The sequence below is a fragment of the Arachis stenosperma genome, chromosome 7 (genome assembly GCF_014773155.1).
Source record: "Arachis stenosperma cultivar V10309 chromosome 7, arast.V10309.gnm1.PFL2, whole genome shotgun sequence".
NCBI classification, from domain to species: Eukaryota; Viridiplantae; Streptophyta; class Magnoliopsida; order Fabales; family Fabaceae; genus Arachis; species Arachis stenosperma.
In genome coordinates, this window is record NC_080383.1 from 65,893,415 (window position 1) to 65,913,460 (window position 20,046).

Consider the following 20,046-nt stretch of genomic DNA (forward strand, 5'->3'; position numbering starts at 1 on the left):
GCCTCAGTGCAACCTTCTTCTTAGCCTCTAATAACAACTTCAACCCCGCATCGATTGCTCTTTTAAGTATTGTAATTTTTGGAGGGAGAAACAGAGATTAAGGAGTTTGATCGTTTGTTTGCTTAGGATTTTCAGTAATTCTGTAACTCAAGTATGGGTCTTCTGGGTATTGCATAAAAGGATTAAAGTATATTTGGAGGAGAGATGGTGAAACGGCGTCGTATTGATGCGTAGAGACTAATATGTCCTATTTCCAAAAGCTTAAAACCACGTATTATCCCGTAACGAACAGGTTAGCTCCACATTTGTCACGTCAAAATTTTTTATCGGGTCCAATAAAATAAATTTAATAAAAGAATAAATTTATCCACATTTTAAAAAAATAAAAAATATGAATATATTTTTCATTTTCATTTTTCAAGAACAAAAATGTCCAAACAAAAAAAAGGTCAGGACTTAATTTTCCTTTTTCAATAACATTTTCGCACTTCAATAATAACTTAGTTTTAGATCTGATCTCTCCACACAAGACCGAGATTATGTTCTTAGCACCCTAGCATCATCCACTACAATCTTTCCCATCTCATCTTTCAAAACCAAAAGAGAAGACAAGACGGGTGCCACTGTAAGTAAGTGATCGAAATCAAAGATGGCAGGCTTCAGCGGCGACGAAACTGCTCCTTTCTTCGGCTTCCTCGGTGCTGCTGCTGCCCTCGTCTTCTCCTGTCAGTATCTCTCTTTCTCTTTTATCGCTCAAAAATGAAAAATACACGAACATCGTCTGGAATTTCTTTCTAATTATTGTTATTATTATTACTAAAAATGAAACGAGAGATGATTTTATTTATTTATTGTTGGGTGGGGATGGGTTAGCAGGTATGGGAGCGGCGTACGGAACGACGAAGAGTGGAGTGGGAGTGGCGTCGATGGGAGTGATGAGGCCTGAGCTTGTGATGAAGTCGATAGTGCCAGTTGTGATGGCTGGTGTGCTTGGTATTTATGGCCTCATCATTGCCGTTATCATCAGCACTGGCATTAACCCTAAGGCTAAGTCTTACTATCTCTTCGACGGTTACGCCCACCTGTCCTCCGGCCTCGCCTGTGGCCTCGCCGGTCTCTCCGCTGGCATGGCCATTGGAATTGTTGGTGATGCTGGCGTCAGGTATTCTTGCTCTTTTTCTTCACAATCCCCTTTTGTTGCTTATTTGTTTTGATGCCCGTGCTGTGAACTCTGCTTCAATAAAATGTTTTCTTTGATTGGATTAAGAAATTAAATAGTAAAATAAATATTGAATCTGTTAGGGGATTGACCACTTTAACTACCTTTGGTGTCCAATTTTCATATTTCTTAAATCGCTAATAGCAGCATTAGCCAGAAGGAAAAAATAAAACCCATGATGCCATGAATATGTGGAGGGAAGTTAAGAATTGGTGAAGGCAGTTAAAAAACAGAGTAATACCCCAAAGATCAATCTCTCAAATTTTTAGTCGGACACTTTAGTGGTCAACTAATTTTAATCACCAAATCAACCCCAAACTAATATTCCAGTGACTTTTGTCTTTTATTAAATAATGACAGAGATAGATATGTCTAATTTTTTTACCAAATTTTGACATGAGGTTTGATATGTCTAACAAAATAAAATGTTAAGGATTGATTTAGTGACTAAAATTTGTTGAGGACTGACTAAAATTTCTTTCGGGACTGATTTGAGATATTATTCTTAATAGAAACATTAAAACCAAAATGTTGAAAAATTTATTAAATGCAGCTTTCATGCCTGGCGCTAGCATATATAACCAATATTGATGGCTTTTCTTCTCGTTAGATGCCTTAAATCTTCTTATTTTGGGTCACTCACACAAATTCTTGTAATCAATCCCTTCTCTTACCATGATATCAAGAATTATACAGTAATTTATTTTACTACTCCAACTCTTTTAACTTCATATTGCTTGTCTGAAAGTGTTTGGCTCTTTGCTGTTATTGTTATGGTAAAGGCAATGAGTGAACTGAAAGTTTGTCAGGTTTTAATCTAAAATGTTTTAAAGCATGTTTTAAAGTGACAAACTTTTTGTGTGTTTTTTATCATTGAGTTGAGGTATCTTATATATTTCTCTAAGCTTGTATGGATTGTGAAAATTCATTTCTGTACATGCTTACTCTTGAGCATTACTTTGGTTATTCAGTGATTGCTGAATGCTAATGTTGTCTAAATAAGCATAACATATGCTTGAATGTTTCATGTGGACGTTCATGCTGCATTATGCTGTGAATTTCCCTGTTCCTATTTTTATTTATATCAAATTTCTGATGATCGTATGTTGTCTTTATTTTGTTCTTTAAAGCTTCTTTTGCATATTTTCTTTTCGATGAATTGCTTCCAGTGCTGCTGTACAAGTTCTTGATTTTAAGAAATTTCTTGGGTCTTGTTTCCGTCAATAATAGTTAGGCAGAAAAGGTGAACTTTTGTTAGTCCAATGAGCTTAGTATAACTAGATGAATATTATTGCATCATTTCACTGGTTTATCCAATGGTTGTCATTTGAATGGTAAATATTGATGTGTCCATGTATAGCTTCTTCACGTATTGAGTCCTGTCCATTTTTTTCTTTCATAATCCCAATGTGTGCAAGTCTCCAATGCATGCTGCTTGTTTGTTAAACTTACCATAGCATACATGAATGAGAAAGTATAGGTAACCAATTCTATGTGCAACAAACTTGAACAACTTTTCAAAAGATCTAATTTTGAATTTCCAAAAAACTAGGATTAGGTTCAGAAACATGTGCCATCCAACCTCAACCCCCTGGCGCGACCTCGCCCTCCAATTCCTCTCCTTGCGACGCCGTGACCTCCCTCGAGGGCCCTCAAGGTCCATTGTCACTCGCACGTTGCCGCATCCTCCCCCCCAACTCTTCTATCCGCGGTGCTGGGCCCCTCTCCATCAAACCCTGATCGCCGCGACACTGCACCTCTCCCTGCAACACCTCTCGTCACGTTCTTCTTGTAGGTTTTAGAAGATTCTTTTTTCTAATTTGGGATGTTTCTTTTCTGTAGTTTTCGAATGTATCTGTTTTATATGTTTCGGATGTTTCTTCTTTTTAGATTTTGGATATTTTTTAAATAGTTTGAGGTTTCTTTTTTTAGTTTTCAGATGTTCTTTTTCCAGTAATGTTGAAGGTTGCATTTTGTTAGGTTTTGGATTTTTTAAAATGAATTTAGATATCTCTTTTTTGTTAGATTTTGGATATTTTTATTTTCGAAAATTGATGAGCGGATAATTTATACGCTTTTTGGCATAGTTTTTACATAGTTTTTAGTAAGTTTGAGCTACTTTTAGGGATGTTTTCATTAGTTTTTATGTTAAATTCACATTTCTGGACTTTACTATGAGTTTGTGTGTTTTACTGTGATTTCAGGTAAATTCTGACTGAAATTGAGGGATTTGAGCAAAACTCTGAAGAAGGCTGACAAAAGGACTACTGATGCTGTTGGATTCTGACCTCCCTGCACTCGAAATGGATTTTCTGGAGCTACAGAACTCTAAATGGCGCGCTCTCAACGGCGTTGGAAAGTAGACATCCAGGGCTTTCCAGCAATATATAATAGTCCATACTTTATTCGAAGAATGACGACGTAACTTGGCGTTAAACGCCAAGTTCATGCTGCTGTCTGGAGTTAAACGCCAGAAAAACGTCATGATCCGGAGTTGAACGCCCAAAACACGTCATAACTCAGAGTTCAACGCCAAGAAATGCCTTAGCTCGTGGATTGATCAAGCTCAGCCCAAGCATACACCAAGTGGGCCCCGGAAGTGGATTTATTCATCAATTACTTACTCATGTAAATCCTAGTAGCTAGTCTAGTATATATAGGACATTTATCTATTGTATTAGACATCTTTGGTCTCAGTTTTGTTTTATTCTTCATCTTAGGAGATCATTGATCACGTTTAGGGGGCTGGCCATTCGGCCATGCCTGAACCTTATGCTTATGTATTTTCAACGGTGGAGTTTCTGCACACCATAGATTAAGGGTGTGGAGCTCTGCTGTACCTCAAAGATTAATGAAGTTCTACTTTCTTTTATTCAATTCCTCTCTTATTCTTATTCCAAGATATTCATTCGTACCCAAGAACATGATGAATGTGATGAGTTAGATAACCCTCATTATTATTCTCACTTATGAGCGCGCGTGATTGACAACCACTTCCGTTCTACATGCAACACAAGCTTGAATGTGTATCTCTTAGACTCCCCAACAGAATCTTCGTGGTATAAGTTAGATAGATGGCGGCATTCATGAGGATCCGGAAAGTCTAAACCTTGTCTATGGTATTCCAAGTAGGATTCTAGGATTGAATGACTGTGACGTGCTTCAAACTTGTAACCTGCTGGGCGTAGTGACAACGCAAAAGAATCAATGGATTCTATTCCAGTAGGGGAGGGAACCAACCGGTGATTGGCCGTACTGTGACAGAGTGCGTGAGCATTAGCTTTCACTGCGAGGATGGGATGTAGCCACTGACAACGGTGATGCCCTACATACAGCTTGCCATGGAAAGGAGTAAGAAGGATTGAGTAGAAGGAATAGGAGAGCAGGCGTCCGTGAGCTCTACAGCACCTCCATTCCGCTTATCTGAAATTCCTACCAATGAATCTACATAAGTATTTCTATCCTTTTTATTATTTATTTCTTTCTATTTTCAAAACCCATAAATCAATATTTAATCCGCCTAACTGAGATTTGCAAGGTGACCATAGCTTGCTTCATACCAACAATCTCTGTGGATTCGACCCTTACTCACGTAAGGTATTACTTGGACGACCCAGTACACTTGCTGGTTAGTTGAACGGAGTTGTGAAGAAAATAAGCAGTGCCCTAAGGGTATATGCCAAAGCTCAAAAGATAGAATAAAATTTATACAACTTAAGAATGTTGAATCACAATTTCGTCCACCAAGTTTTTGGCGCCGTTGCCGGGGATTGTTCGAGTATGGACAACTGACGGTTCATCTTGTTGCTCAGATTAGGTAATTTTCTTTTCAAAAATCTTTTTCAAAATTTTTCTTTTTATTTTTCGTCTTTTTAAACTATATTTTCGAAAATATTAATAAAAATCCAAAAAAATTAGAAAATCATAAAAATCAAAAATATTTTGTGTTTCTTGTTTGAGTTTTGTGTTAATTTTTAAGTTTGGTGTCTTTTGCATGCTTTTAAAAATTTTTCTTGCATTTTTCGAAAATCTCATACATTCATAGTGTTCATCATGATCTTCAAGTTGTTCTTGATAAGTCCTCTTGTTTGATCTTGATGATTTCTTGTTTTGTGTCTTTTCTTGTTTTTCTTGTGCATTTTTGCATTCATATTTTCCATGCATTAAAAATTTCTAAGTTTGGTGTCTTGCATGTTTTCTTTGCATCAAAAAATTTTCAAAAATATGTTCTTGATGTTCATCATGATCTTCAAAGTGTTCTTGGTGTTCATCTTGACATTCATAGCATTCTTGCATGCATCTTGTGTCTTGATCCAAAATTTTCATGTTTTGGGTCATTTTTGTGTTTTTCCTTAAAAATTTAAAAATAAAAAATATCTTTTCCTTATTTCCCTCCAAATTTTCGAAATTTTGGGTTGACTTGGTCAAAAATTTTCAAAATTAGTTGTTTCTTACAAGTCAAGTCAAATTTTCAATTTTAAAAAAAATCTTATCTTTTCAAAATCTTTTTCAAAAATCATATCTTTTTCATTTTTTTTTCTATTTTTCGAAAATTTTAAAAATTATTTTTCAAAATCTTTTTCTCATCTTTATATCTAATTTTCGAAAATTAGCTAACAATTAATGTGATTGGTTCAAAAATTTGAAGTTTGATACTTTCTTGTTAAGAAAGGTTCAATCTTTAAATTCTAGAATCTTATCTTGTAGTTTCTTGTTAGTGAAGTAAATAATTTCAAAATTTTTGAATTAAATCTTTATATCTTTTATTTTATCTTTTTCAAAAATTTTATCTTTTTTCAAAATTTGATTTCAAAATATCTTATCTAACTTCTTATCTCCTTATCTTTTTAATTTTTGATTTCAAATCTTTTTCAATCAACTAACTAACTTTTTGTTTGTTTCTTATCTTTTTCAAAACCACCTAACTACTTTTCCCTCTCTAATTTTTCGAAAATTATCCCTCTCTTTTTCAAAAATTCTTTTTGTTTCAAATTTTATTTTTAATTACTATTATCTTTAATTTTCGAAAGTCACTAACTTCTTTTTCAAAATTATTTTCGAATTCTTCCTTCTCTTTTCCTCTTCTATTTAATTAATTAACACTTCTCTTCACCTCTCTTCCTCCATAAATCCGAAACCTTCCATCCCCATTCTTCTACCCCTTTCTTCTTCTACTAACATAAAGGGATCTCTATACTGTGACATAGAGGATTCCTCTTTCTATTCTTGTTCTTTTCTCTTTTTATATGAGCAGGAACAGGGATAAAGGCACTCTTGTTGAAATTGATCCAGAACCTGAAAGGACTCTGAAGAGAAAATTAAAAGAAGCTAAATTACAACAATCCAGAAGAGACCTTCTTGAAATTTTCGAACAAGAGAAAGACATGGCAGCCGAAAATAATAATAATAATGCAAGGAGAATGCTTGGTGACTTCACTAAGCCAACGTCCAAGTTTGATGGAAGAAGCATCTCCATTCCTGCCATTGGAGCTAATAACTTTGAGCTTAAGCCTCAACTAGTTGCTTTAATGCAACAAAACTGCAAGTTTTATGGACTTCCATCTGAAGATCCTTACCAGTTTTTAACTGAGTTCTTGCAGATCTGTGACACTGTAAAGACAAATGGAGTTAATCCTGAAGTCTACAGACTCTTGCTTTTCCCTCTTGCTGTAAGAGACAGAGCTAGAGTATGGTTGGATTCACAACCCAAGGATAGCCTGGACTCATGGGATAAGCTTGTCACTGCATTCTTAGATAAGTTCTTTCCTCCTCAAAAGCTGAGCAAGCTGAGAGTGGATGTTCAAACCTTCAAACAAAAAGATGGTGAATCCCTCTATGAAGCTTGGAAAAGATATAAGCAGCTGACCAAAAGATGTCCATCTGACATGTTTTCAGAATGGACCATATTGGATATATTCTATTATGGTCTCTCTGAATTTTCGAAAATGTCATTGGATCATTCACCTGAAGAAAACGCCTGAAGAGGCTCAAGAACTCATTGACATGGTTGCAAACAACCAGTTTATGTACACCTCTGAGAGGAATTCCGTGAATAATGGGGTACCTCAGAAGAAAGGAGTTCTTGAAATTGATGCTCTGAATGCCATATTGGCTCAGAACAAAGTGTTGACTCAACAGGTCAACATGATCTCTCAAAATCTGAATGGATTGCAACATGCATCCAACAGTACTAGAGAGGCAGCTTCTGAAGAAGCTTATGATCCTGAAAAACCTGCCATGGCAGAGGTTAATTACTTAGGTGAACCTTATGGAAACACCTATAACTCATCATGGAGAAATCATCCAAATTTCTCATGGAAGGATCAACAAAAACCTCAACAAGGTTTTAACAATGGTGGACGCAACAGGCTGAATAATAGTAAGCCATATCCATCATCTTCTCAGCAACAGACAGAGAATTCTGAACAAAACAATTCTAATTTAGCCAATATAGTCTCTGATCTGTCAAAGGCCACTTTCAGTTTCATGAATGAAACAAGATCCTCCATTAGAAATCTGGAGGCACAAGTGGGCCAGCTGAGTAAGAAAGTCATTGACACTCCTCCCAGTACTCTCCCAAGCAATACAGAAGAAAATCCAAAAGGAGAGTGCAAGGCCATTGATTTAATCAAAGTGGCCGAATGCACCAAGGAGGAGGAGGACGAAAATCCCAGTGAGGAAGACCTCCTGGGACGTTCCTCAAAGCAAGAAGGAGTTTCCTATTAAGGATCCTGAGGAATATGAGGCTCATCTAGAGACCATAGAGATTCCTTTAAATCTCCTTCTGCCATTCATGAGCTCTGAAGAATATTCATCCTCTGAAGAGAATGAAGATGTGACTGGAGAGCAAGTTGCTCAATACTTAGGAGCTATCATGAAACTGAATGCCAAGCTGTTTGGTAATGAGACTTGGGAAAGTGAACCTCCCTTGCTCATTAGTGAACTAGATACTTGGATTCAGAGAACTCTACCTCAAAAGAAACAAGATCCTGGCAAGTTCTTAATACCTTGCACCATTGGCACCATGAGCTTTGAAAAAGCTCTATGTGATCTTGGGTCAGGAATAAATCTTATGCCACTCTCTGTAATGGAGAAGCTGGGAATCATTGAGGTACAACCTGCCTTGTTCTCATTACAATTGGCAGACAAGTCCATAAGACAAGCATATGGAGTAGTGGAGGACGTGCTAGTAAGGGTTGAAGGCCTTTACATCCCCACTGATTTCATAATCCTAGACACTAGGAAGGAAGATGATGAATGCATCATCCTAGGAAGACCTTTCCTAGCCACAGCAGGAGCTGTGATAGATGTCAACAGAGGTGAGTTAGTCCTTCAATTGAATGGGGATTACCTTGTGTTTAAGGCACATGGCCATCCCTCTGTGACAAAAGAGAGTAAGCATGAAGAGCTTCTCTCAGTTCAGAGTCAAGAAGAGCCCACACAGTCAAACTCTAAGTTTGGTGTTGTGAGGTCACAACCAAACTCTAAGTTTGGTGTCCAAACCCCATATCCAAACTCTAAGTTTGGTGTTGGGAATACCACACTTAAGTTGACCTGATCACCTTGTGGCTCCATGAGAGCCACTGTCAAGCTATTGACATTAAAGAAGCGCTTGTTGGGAGGCAACCCAATTTTATTTATCTAATTTTATTTTATTTTGTTTTGGTGTTATTTTTGTGTTGAATTAGGTACATGATCATGAGGAGTCACGAAAAAAATCAAAAAAATTAAAAACAGAGTCAAAAACAGAAGAAAAAAATTTTCACCCTGGAGGACGCACGAGCCGGCGTTCAACGCCCAGAAGATGCATCTGGCTGGCGTTCAACGCCAGAACAGAGCATCTTTCTGGCGCTGAACGCCCAAAACAAGCTACATCCTGGCGTTTAACGCCAGGATGCGCACACAGAGGACAATCTGGCGCTGAACGCCAGAAACAAGCTTGAAACTGGTGTTCAACGCCAGAAACAAGCATCACATGGGCGTTTAACGCCCAGAACATGCACCAATGGGCGTTTGAACGCCAGAATGATGCATGAAGGCATGCTACATGCCTATTTGGTGCAGGAATGGTATTTCTTGACACCTCAGGATCTGTGGACCCCACAGGATCCCCACCTACCTCGCCCTCTCTCTCTCCATTCATGGCCATTCTTTCTATTTTTCATTCACCACTCACCCTTTCCCATAAACCCCACTCACCTTCACAATTAAACTTCTCCTTCCCACCCAATCCCACCCATATAGCCGAATCCATCTCCCCTCACTGTCTACCATATCCATCTTCTTCTTCTTCTTCTTCTCTTCTTTCTTTTCTTGCTCGAGGGCGAGCAATATATTAAGTTTGGTGTGGTAAAAGCATAGCTTTTTGCTTTTCCATTACCATTAATGGCACCTAAAGCCAGAGAAACCTCAAAGGGAAGACAAAAAGCTTCCACCTCTGAGTCTTGGGAGATGGAATAACTCATGTAAGCTGGAATAGCTCAGTTGGTTAGAACATGTGGCTGCAAATCAAGAGATCCCTGAGATACCTCAGGGGATAAGTTATCCTCCACACAAATATTGGAAGCAACTAAGGGTGGAACATCATGAGCACTCCATCATTCTCCAAGAAATAAGAGAAGAGCAAAAAGCAATGAGGGAGGAGCAACAAAGGTAAGGAAGAGACATAAAGGAGCTCAAAAAAAAAGCACCATTGGACCTTCAAAAAGGCGCCACCTTCACTCAGGTGGATTCATTCCTTGTTCTTATTTCTTTCTGTTTTTCGGTTTTTAATTATTGTGTTTATATATGTTTTGTGTCTTTATTTCATGATCATTAGTATGTAACCATGCCTTAAAGCTATGAATAAATCCCATTAATCCTTCACCTCTCTTAAATGAAAAATGTTTTAATTCAAAAGAACAAGAAGTACATAATTTTCGAAATTATTATTGAATTTAGTTTGATTATATTGATGTGGTGACAATGCTTTTTGTTTTCTGAATGAATGAATGAACAGTGCATATGTCTTTGGATCTTGTTGTTTATGAGTGTTAAAATTGTTGGCTCTTGAAAGAATGATGAACAAAGAGAAATGTTATTGATGATCTGAAAAATCATGAAATTGATTCTTGAAGCAAGAAAAAGCAGTGAAAAAAAAAGGGGGGGATCTAAAAAGAGTATATAGAAAAAGGAGCAATAGAAAAAGCCAATAGCCCTTAAAACCAAAAGGCAAGGGTAAAAAGGATCCAAGGCTTTGAGCATCAATGGATAGGAGGGCCCAAGGAAATAAAATCCAGGCCTAAGCGGCTAAATCAAGCTGTCCCTAACCATGTGCTTGTGTCATGAAGGTCCAAGTGAAAAGCTTGAGACTGAGTGGTTAAAGTCGTGATCCTAAGCAAAAGAGTGTGCTTAAGAGCTCTGGACACCACTAACTGGGGACTTTAGCAAAGCTGAGTCACAATCTGAAAAGGTTCACCCAGTTATGTGTCTGTGGCATTTGTGTATCCGGTGGTAATACTGGAAGACAAAGTGCTTAGGGCCACAGCCAAGACTCATAAGTAGCTGTGTTCAAGAATCAACATGCTTAAATTAGGAAACTCAATAACACAATCCAAAATTCTAAGTTCCTAGAGACGCCAATCACTCTGAGCTTCAAAGGAAAAAGTGAGATGCCAAAACTGTTCAGAAGCAAAAAGCTACAAGTCCCGCTCATGTAATTAAATTAATATTCATTGATATTTTGGACTTTATAGTATATTCTCTTCTTTTTATCCTATTTGATTTTCAGTTGCTTGGGGACAAGCAACAATTTAAGTTTGGTGTTGTGATGAGCGGATAATTTATACGCTTTTTGGCATAGTTTTTACATAGTTTTTAGTAAGTTTGAGCTACTTTTAGGGATGTTTTCATTAGTTTTTATGTTAAATTCACATTTCTGGACTTTACTATGAGTTTGTGTGTTTTTCTGTGATTTCAGGTAAATTCTGACTGAAATTGAGGGATTTGAGCAAAACTCTGAAGAAGGCTGACAAAAGGACTACTGATGCTGTTGGATTCTGACCTCCCTGCACTCGAAATGGATTTTCTGGAGCTACAGAACTCTAAATGGCGCGCTCTCAACGGCGTTGGAAAGTAGACATCCAGGGCTTTCCAGCAATATATAATAGTCCATACTTTATTCGAAGAATGACGACGTAACTTGGCGTTAAACGCCAAGTTTATGCTGCTGTCTGGAGTTAAACGCCAGAAAAACGTCATGATCCGGAGTTGAACGCCCAAAACACGTCATAACTCAGAGTTCAACGCCAAGAAATGCCTTAGCTCGTGGATTGATCAAGCTCAGCCCAAGCATACACCAAGTGGGCCCCGGAAGTGGATTTATTCATCAATTACTTACTCATGTAAACCCTAGTAGCTAGTCTAGTATATATAGGACATTTATCTATTGTATTAGACATCTTTGGTCTCAGTTTGTTTTATTCTTCATCTTAGGAGATCATTGATCACGTTTAGGGGGCTGGCCATTCGGCCATGCCTGAACCTTATGCTTATGTATTTTCAACGGTGGAGTTTCTGCACACCATAGATTAAGGGTGTGGAGCTCTGCTGTACCTCAAAGATTAATGAAGTTCTACTTTCTTTTATTCAATTCCTCTCTTATTCTTATTCCAAGATATTCATTCGTACCCAAGAACATGATGAATGTGATGAGTTAGATAACCCTCATTATTATTCTCACTTATGAGCGCGCGTGATTGACAACCACTTCCGTTCTACATGCAACACAAGCTTGAATGTGTATCTCTTAGACTCCCCAACAGAATCTTCGTGGTATAAGTTAGATAGATGGCGGCATTCATGAGGATCCGGAAAGTCTAAACCTTGTCTATGGTATTCCAAGTAGGATTCTAGGATTGAATGACTGTGACGTGCTTCAAACTTGTAACCTGCTGGGCGTAGTGACAACGCAAAAGAATCAATGGATTCTATTCCAGTAGGGGAGGGAACCAACCGGTGATTGGCCGTACTGTGACAGAGTGCGTGAGCATTAGCTTTCACTGCGAGGATGGGATGTAGCCACTGACAACGGTGATGCCCTACATACAGCTTGCCATGGAAAGGAGTAAGAAGGATTGAGTAGAAGGAATAGGAGAGCAGGCGTCCGTGAGCTCTACAGCACCTCCATTCCGCTTATCTGAAATTCCTACCAATGAATCTACATAAGTATTTCTATCCTTTTTATTATTTATTTCTTTCTATTTTCAAAACCCATAAATCAATATTTAATCCGCCTAACTGAGATTTGCAAGGTGACCATAGCTTGCTTCATACCAACAATCTCTGTGGATTCGACCCTTACTCACGTAAGGTATTACTTGGACGACCCAGTACACTTGCTGGTTAGTTGAACGGAGTTGTGAAGAAAATAAGCAGTGCCCTAAGGGTATATGCCAAAGCTCAAAAGATAGAATAAAATTTATACAACTTAAGAATGTTGAATCACAATTTCGTCCACCAAAAATGATGCGTTCTTCTTTACCATAATTGAAAGAGTTTTGGATTTTTTTGTGGTTTTTTTTGTTATATGTTTTAGATGTTTCTTTTTCTTATGTTTTGGATATTTCTTCAGTTTATGTTTTAGATGATTTTTTTAATAGTTTTAGATATTTTTTTCTTAGTTTTCAGATTTTTTTTCAATAATTTTGGATGTCTCTTTTTGTTAGGTTTTTAATTTTGTAAAATGATTTTAGATATCTCTCTTTTGTTAAGTTTTAGATGTTTCTATATCTGAAAAGTGATGCGATGTTCTTTTACCATAACTGAAAGAGTTTTTGATAATTTTTTACAATAATTTTGGATGTTTTTTTTTTGTTGTTACGTTTCAGATGTTTGTTTTTGTTTTTTGTGGATTTTTTCATATTTCGGGAAATTAGGGTGACTCCTGAGTTGTGGTGCTGTTTTTTTTCCCCTTAATAGATTTCTTTTTTTCACTAGTTGGCTGCAATCGGCTACACCACCCGTTGGTTATCTAACAGAGTTGTGCATGAATATATATGCAAATATATTAGAGAATTCTTTGACGCCGACTAAGGTTACTCACTTACTCCGACTATTTCAGGGCTAATGCTCAGCAGCCGAAGTTGTTTGTCGGAATGATTCTGATATTGATTTTTGCTGAAGCTCTTGCTCTCTATGGCCTTATCGTTGGTATCATCCTCTCATCCAGAGCAGGCCAATCCCGTGCTGAGTGAAACATCATAAACCAAATTAGTCATTGCTGCTAGCAGTCACTTAAAATTTTAGAGTCTGGCTTCTTTTTGGATTGGAAGTTGGAACAGTTTCATTTGAGTAGAGTTCTATTATTTCATTTTATTTAGAACCCCAAATATTGTATCAGAAGTATTAGTTTTGTGATGATGTATTCTCCTGCGGATGATTCATTTGGATGTTTGCTTAATTAATGATATGATACTTTATTTTTTATTTTGCAAGTCATTGGTTCAACTATCTTCTAAAATATAGTCAAGTTATAGCAAAGCCATGACAAAGGCACGTGTCCGTAGTTTGTGTCTAGGCGGCAAACTATTTTCATGTTCACAGAAGCCCCACAAGTGAGTTGTGGGTGGACTGGTGGAGACTGGAGAGAGAAGCTTTTATAGAGGTTTTGTTTTGGGATGGGCGGGAATTCATTTTGCTATCTAATTTGGAAAAAGAAAATCAAATAATAAATGAATGAAAAGAGATGCACAGGGAGTCGTGTGCAATCATCACAGCACATATGCAAGGGGACAAGGGATTCAAATCCATTGGTTGCTTCCTACACTAGACGCAAAAAAAAAGAAAAAAAAAAATCAAAGCTGGCGAATAATTTATTTGTATAATAAAATCGGCTATTAAAATTAATTATCAATATATATATATATATATATATATATATATATATATATGTGATTTAATTTATTTTTAATACATATTTATATCCTAACATATATTTTAGATTGAAAGCTAACTTTGATGTCGATTTTCTTTGCGTAATAAGAAATCTATAGTTTTCAATTTCAAACCAAACTTGCAGTCTCTCTTTATCTCTATCTCAAAGTAGATTTCAAGGTCAGTGTTGCAGAAACAAGTGGATGACGACCAATTCTAGGATTGTCTCTAGTCATTGTCCACTGCCATGTCCTTTAAAATCAGCACCCGCCTGTAAACTGCGACACCAAAAGTCACAACACGTGAGCTCATAATCATTTGTCGAAATCTGGGTAGAAAACTGAGCTACTTTGTACAATCATTTTCTTCCTGGAAGGCACCGACCTCATTCTGACACAAAGCACCACTATCACCTCCTTTTTCTCCTATTGTGACAAACAAAAAATTCACTTCTCATCAATTGCAAACCTTACCATTTCTCCTAATTTCAAAATCAAAGCTCCATGCTATCGGGAAAAAAAAATCTCATGTCTAACTGCACCCCATTTTTAAGGATATATGTATCAGGCCAGAGAGAGATAAAGAGAATAGGGAAAGAGTAAGATTCTGGAAGTGTGTTAGGAATGAATTGTTAACAAACTTAATTAGGGTAATTACATGTGTATGTTATAATATATAGTTATAGGGAATGCTAACTAGGATATAACAAACTCACGAACAAACTATTAGTAATCCTAACAATAAGCTAACTTCCTTTATCTCCTTCATTATATTCCCCCTCATCGAAGGGTTGTTTTGTCAACAATCCTGAGTTTGCTTCAAAATTCACTGAACAAGGAAGAGGAAATGTGTTTCGTGAAAATATCTGCAATCTGCTACACAGCAAGGACATAAACAACCTGAATTCGACCTTTCTTGACATCAGCCCTAGCAAAATGAATGTCTAACTCAACATGATTATATTTGGAGTACAAAACTGGATTCGCAGCTAACATAACCGCACTGAGATTATCACAGTAAAACACAAGCAGTTTGGTCACTGGGGCATGAATAGTATATAGCAAATTCTGAATGGAGACTGCTTCTGTAACTACATCAGCCACACCCTAATGTTCGGCCTCTGTGCTCGATCGAGAGACTGCGTGCTGTTTCTTTGAAGACTAGGAAATTAAATTGGATCCCAGAAATACACAGTAACTGTTGGTTGATTTCTGATCATCAGGATCAAACCCTTAATCAGAATCGGTATAAATTGTGAGAGTGAGCTCTTTAGCCGGTTGAATCCACAAACCAAAGCTAGCAATGCCATTGATGTACCGCAAAATGCGCTTAACCACCTTCCAATGTGCTTCAAAGGGCTACTGCATGAATTGACACACTCGATTTATGCAATAAGGTAATGCTGATCGCATGCTTGTGAGGAACCGAAGACTCCCAACAACTACACGATACTGGGTTGGATCACCGAAGGGAGGATTGCCAATTTTGCTAAGTTTCAGAGAGGAAGGGATTGGAGTCGCATATGGCTTGCAGCCAACCATATTGGCTTTCCTTAAGATGTCATTGACATATTTATTTTGAGATAACAGAAGACTGCCATCAGTAGTGTGTGCTACTTCTATTCCAAGAAAATAATGCAGGTTCTCCATGTCTTTCAAGGAAAAATGAGAGCTGAGTTGAGTAATTACCTCAGCGATACACTGATTTGAGCTGCCAATAACAATGATGCCATCAACGTATATGAGCACATAAGTCAAATGTCCAATAAAAAGTTTTGTAAACAGGGATGTATCAGCCTATGTGGTAATAAACACATGCTGTTGTAGTACTCTAGAGACCTTTGTGTACCAAACTTGAGGAGCTTGTTTGAGTCCCTATCGGATAGTTTGTAAACTAAAGTCGAATTTTTTTCGTAACCAGGGGGTTGTTTCATATAAACTTCGTCAAAGAGATCACCATTAAGGAAGATGTTGTTCACATCCAACTGCCGAATATTCCACCCTTTGGAGACAGCAAGAGATAACACCATTCGAATTGATGTGGGGTGAATGACAGGGCTAAAAGTCTCTTTGAAATCCATCCTAGGTCACTAGCTAAAGCCCTGAGCAACTGAGCGGGCTTTGTACTTCTATAAAGAGCCATCAGAGTTGTACTTAACTCGAAACACCCATCAACACCTAAGCGGTTCTCTTCCCTCTGGCAACGGTACCAAACTCTAGGTTCTGGTTCGCATAAGAGCTCCATATTCTTCATCCATTGCTTGCTTCCAATGAGGTATGGTGAGAGCCTCTTTGTAATTCTTTGGCTCCAAAAAAGGGGTGAGCTTAGCTTGATATATTTTGGTTTTAAAAATACCATTCTTCGACCATGTGAGCATGGGATGTTGGGGTTGAGGAGGTGTAGGAGAGGCCTGAATAGGTTGCTGAGAAGGGGCAAGGATAGGTGCAAGTGATAATAGATTGTTGGAGTTGATTGATGAAGGCGTGATAGTGAAGGAGTTAGTTGTGTCTGGTAAAGCAATTTGGGGTTGTGACATAGGGTTACTAGAAATAATAGGAAAAGGAGAATTTGCCAAAGGGGAGCTAGAGGAGGGTGAGACATCATCGGATGAAGCAAAACCAGTCTTAAAGGGAAATTTTGTTTCATAAAAAAGACATGAGTGCTGAGGATAATTTTTCAGGCGGCAGTCAAATATTTATAGCCTTTGTGTTGCACTCCATAACCAAGAAATACACAAGGTTTAGATCGGTCATCAATTTTATGGGAGTTGTAGGGCCTGGTATAAGGAAAGCATACACATCCAAAGATTTTAAAAGACAGATAATCAGGCTTGGAGTTGAAGAGTCTTTCATAAGGTGTAACGTTGTTTAGCACCGGAATTAGTAGAGAATTTATCAACCTGACGGTAGTCATGAAGGCAACCCCCGAAACCTTTTTGGTATAGACGCAGCTGCCAATAATATCAACCCAATCTCTGCAATATGTCTGTGTTTGCGCTCAGTGGCACCATTTTGTTGGTGTTCATATGGGCAGAAAAATCTCCACATAATACCTATATCCTACAAAGACTTAGCCAAACTAACATATTCTTTAGCGTTATCATTTTGCACACATTTAATCTTAGTTCCAAGTTGCAACTCAGCCATAGATTGGAAATTTTCAAATGCATATCTGATTTGGGACTTAGAGGATAGCAGATAAATCCAAATGAAATGTGAGAAAGCATCAATAAAATGAACATAGTATTTGTAATTATTGACTGAAGCAACCGGGATAGGTCCACAAACATCTGTAAAGACCAATCCTAAATGTTTTGTGTAAAGGAAATCAGATTTAGGGAAAGGAAGTTGATGTACCTTTCCAATACAACAAGAAGAACAGACAAAACTTATTGATTTCAAAGGAATATGACATGACTTAATAACTTGACTAACTACCAAAACTAATGGATGCCCAAGATGAACATGCTATAACAAGCAGTCGTTATTTCCTGACATAGGTACTGAGATAGTAAGGCAACAGCAAAATCATCTCTTAAATTTGGACGGAATCCAGAGAATTTGTATAATCCTTTATCAACTGTTTCTTGGAGTATGACCTCCTTGGAAACCTTGCATTTGACAACACAATGTTCATCATGAAATTCAAAAAATATCCTATTATCTTTTGCAAACTGATAGACACTTAACAAATTTTTTAAAATTTCTGGATCTAGCAGTAGTTTGCTAAGCAAGAATTGTTTTCTATTCAAATCTGAAATGAAAATTGAACTTCCAATATGACTAATTGGCAAACCTAAACCATTGCCGATGGTGATTCTATCTGAACCAGCGTACTCAGTCTTTTCCCCAAAGTTGTGAGCATCGACAATCATGTGGTGCGTGGCTTCTAAATCTAGAAACTAATCCGGATCTTGCAGCGTTGTTGGAGTAGCAAATTCAACATCATTCTAAACCAAGGCATTTGTGTATGACAAATTTGTGCTAGGACTGTGCGAATGTGACAGAGCTTCAGCTCTTCCATTACCATAGCCATCATACCTGTACTAACAATTGAGAGCCGTGTGCCCAAGTTTGTTGCAAACTTAGCTTTGCGACGATCTTGGACCACCTCTTCCGTAATTTTGAAATTGAGACTGCACCGTTCTTGCTCCTCTCATAAATCGTGCACCATCTCTGTCATGAAAAACACCTCTGCTTCCACGGAAATCACCTCTTGAGTGATAGAAGTTTGATTGAGCATGAGCCAAGTGTGCTTGCACAAGATTATCTGGTTTCTTATACTTTTCTAACAACTCCTCATGTGCTATCAGCAAAGCTTCTAATTTTCCTATGGACACAGGCTTGGATCTTGTCGTGATTGTTATGATAAAAGAGGTATACTCCTCAGGAAAACCATTTAACACAGCTTCAACATGATCAGCATCACTAATTGTAGTTCCAACACATACTAATGAATCAACTATTTTCTTGATTTCAAGCAAATAATCTGAAACAGATCCTTCCTTCTTCGTATTGACTAACTTGTTCTTTAATTTCTTAATTTTTGCTGTAATTTGAGATGCGAAGAATGTTTCTGACCTGCACCAGATTTCATGCGAAAAGGCACAACTGACCATTCTCGTTGTCAACCGCTTGCTCATCGACACTAGTAACCAAGTCTTCAACAATGCATCATGCTTCTTCCACTTCGAATACGCTAGATTTATCACATCGGCAGCTTCATCTCTGTTGGAGAGATACTTCACCGGAATTGATTGTCCTGTGATGTGGTCAAGCATCTCATATCCTTCGATCATGGATTCTACTTGATCTTTTCATGGTAGATAGTTATCCTCATCCAATTTCATAGCTATTGGACTAGAGAAGACTTGCGCTACTTGCAACAGAGACATTGTTGCGGAAGCCATGGGAGAGTGAAAGCTTTGATATCATATAGTTATCAGGCCAGAGAGAGAGAGAGAGAGAGAATAGGGAAAGAGTAAAGTTCTGGAAGTGTGTTAGGAATGAATTGATAACAAACTGAATTAGGGTAATTACATGTATATCTCATAATATATAGTTATAGAGAATGCTGACTAGGACAGTAACAAACTCACTAACTATTAGTAATCCTAACAATAAGCTAACTTCCTTTATTTTCTTCGAAGGAATACTCTGAGATGTTGTCTAACAAAAGCTTCACTAGTGTTGCTGTTAGCTTATTAACTTTTTTAAAAATATTCTATATTTTTCGGTGTCTTGCAAAGGTAACTTACTTTGAAGCCATATGATTTTGCTTTATGTCTTGTGAGCCACAAAAATTGTAACTGCAAAGCATGTTTGCGATCTACTGATCTTATTGAGATTTGTTCTTTTCTCACTTGGTTTATTGTGAAAATGAAGAATGCGGAGAGACCAACAATCATAAAGCTAAAGGCATTCTTACATATATAAAATAGTTGGACAAAGAACAAACAGTTGAGAAAGAGTTTGAAGCTAAAAGACAAGAGAAAGATGCAACAAGAAATCAGTTTGCCTAAAGAAATATTGTAAATACTTCAGGTATTCATTTATCCTTACTATATATCATGAATGCCTTTAGTTTTAGTTATAATATCAGTTACTAATGGTTGCATTTTTGGATTTTCTTGCGGGCCCCATTGAATTGACAGTTTTTTTGAACCAATGTGACAAGTAGAGGTTTCAACTCAAAATTGTTGGCATTGATAGTAGGTGTCACAATGCTACTTCCACAACTCCCTGGATTAGGAGTAGTAAAAGAACCAAGTGTCCTCCTAGGTGGAGGAACATTAGCATTGTTGTTCTCTACCATAGTTAGCTTAATTTCCTCTTCAACCACTTCTTCAACTCTTTGATTTCTAGCTTGTTTCCTTTGTCGCCACAGAGTTCTTTCCATCTCAGGATCGTATTGAA

The 20,046-nt window shown here is 37.4% G+C and overlaps 1 protein-coding gene across 1 annotated transcript; it reads left to right on the forward strand.

Annotated features, from left to right (window-relative positions):
• The first annotated feature begins 649 nt into the window (after window positions 1-649).
• LOC130941926 (V-type proton ATPase 16 kDa proteolipid subunit-like) lies at window positions 650-13,452 on the forward strand. Its single transcript, XM_057870566.1, has 3 exons — window positions 650-725; window positions 877-1,162; window positions 13,320-13,452. The coding sequence occupies exons 1-3, from the start codon at window positions 650-652 to the stop codon at window positions 13,450-13,452; spliced, it is 495 nt and encodes a 164-aa protein (XP_057726549.1).
• The last annotated feature ends 6,594 nt before the right edge of the window (window positions 13,453-20,046 follow it).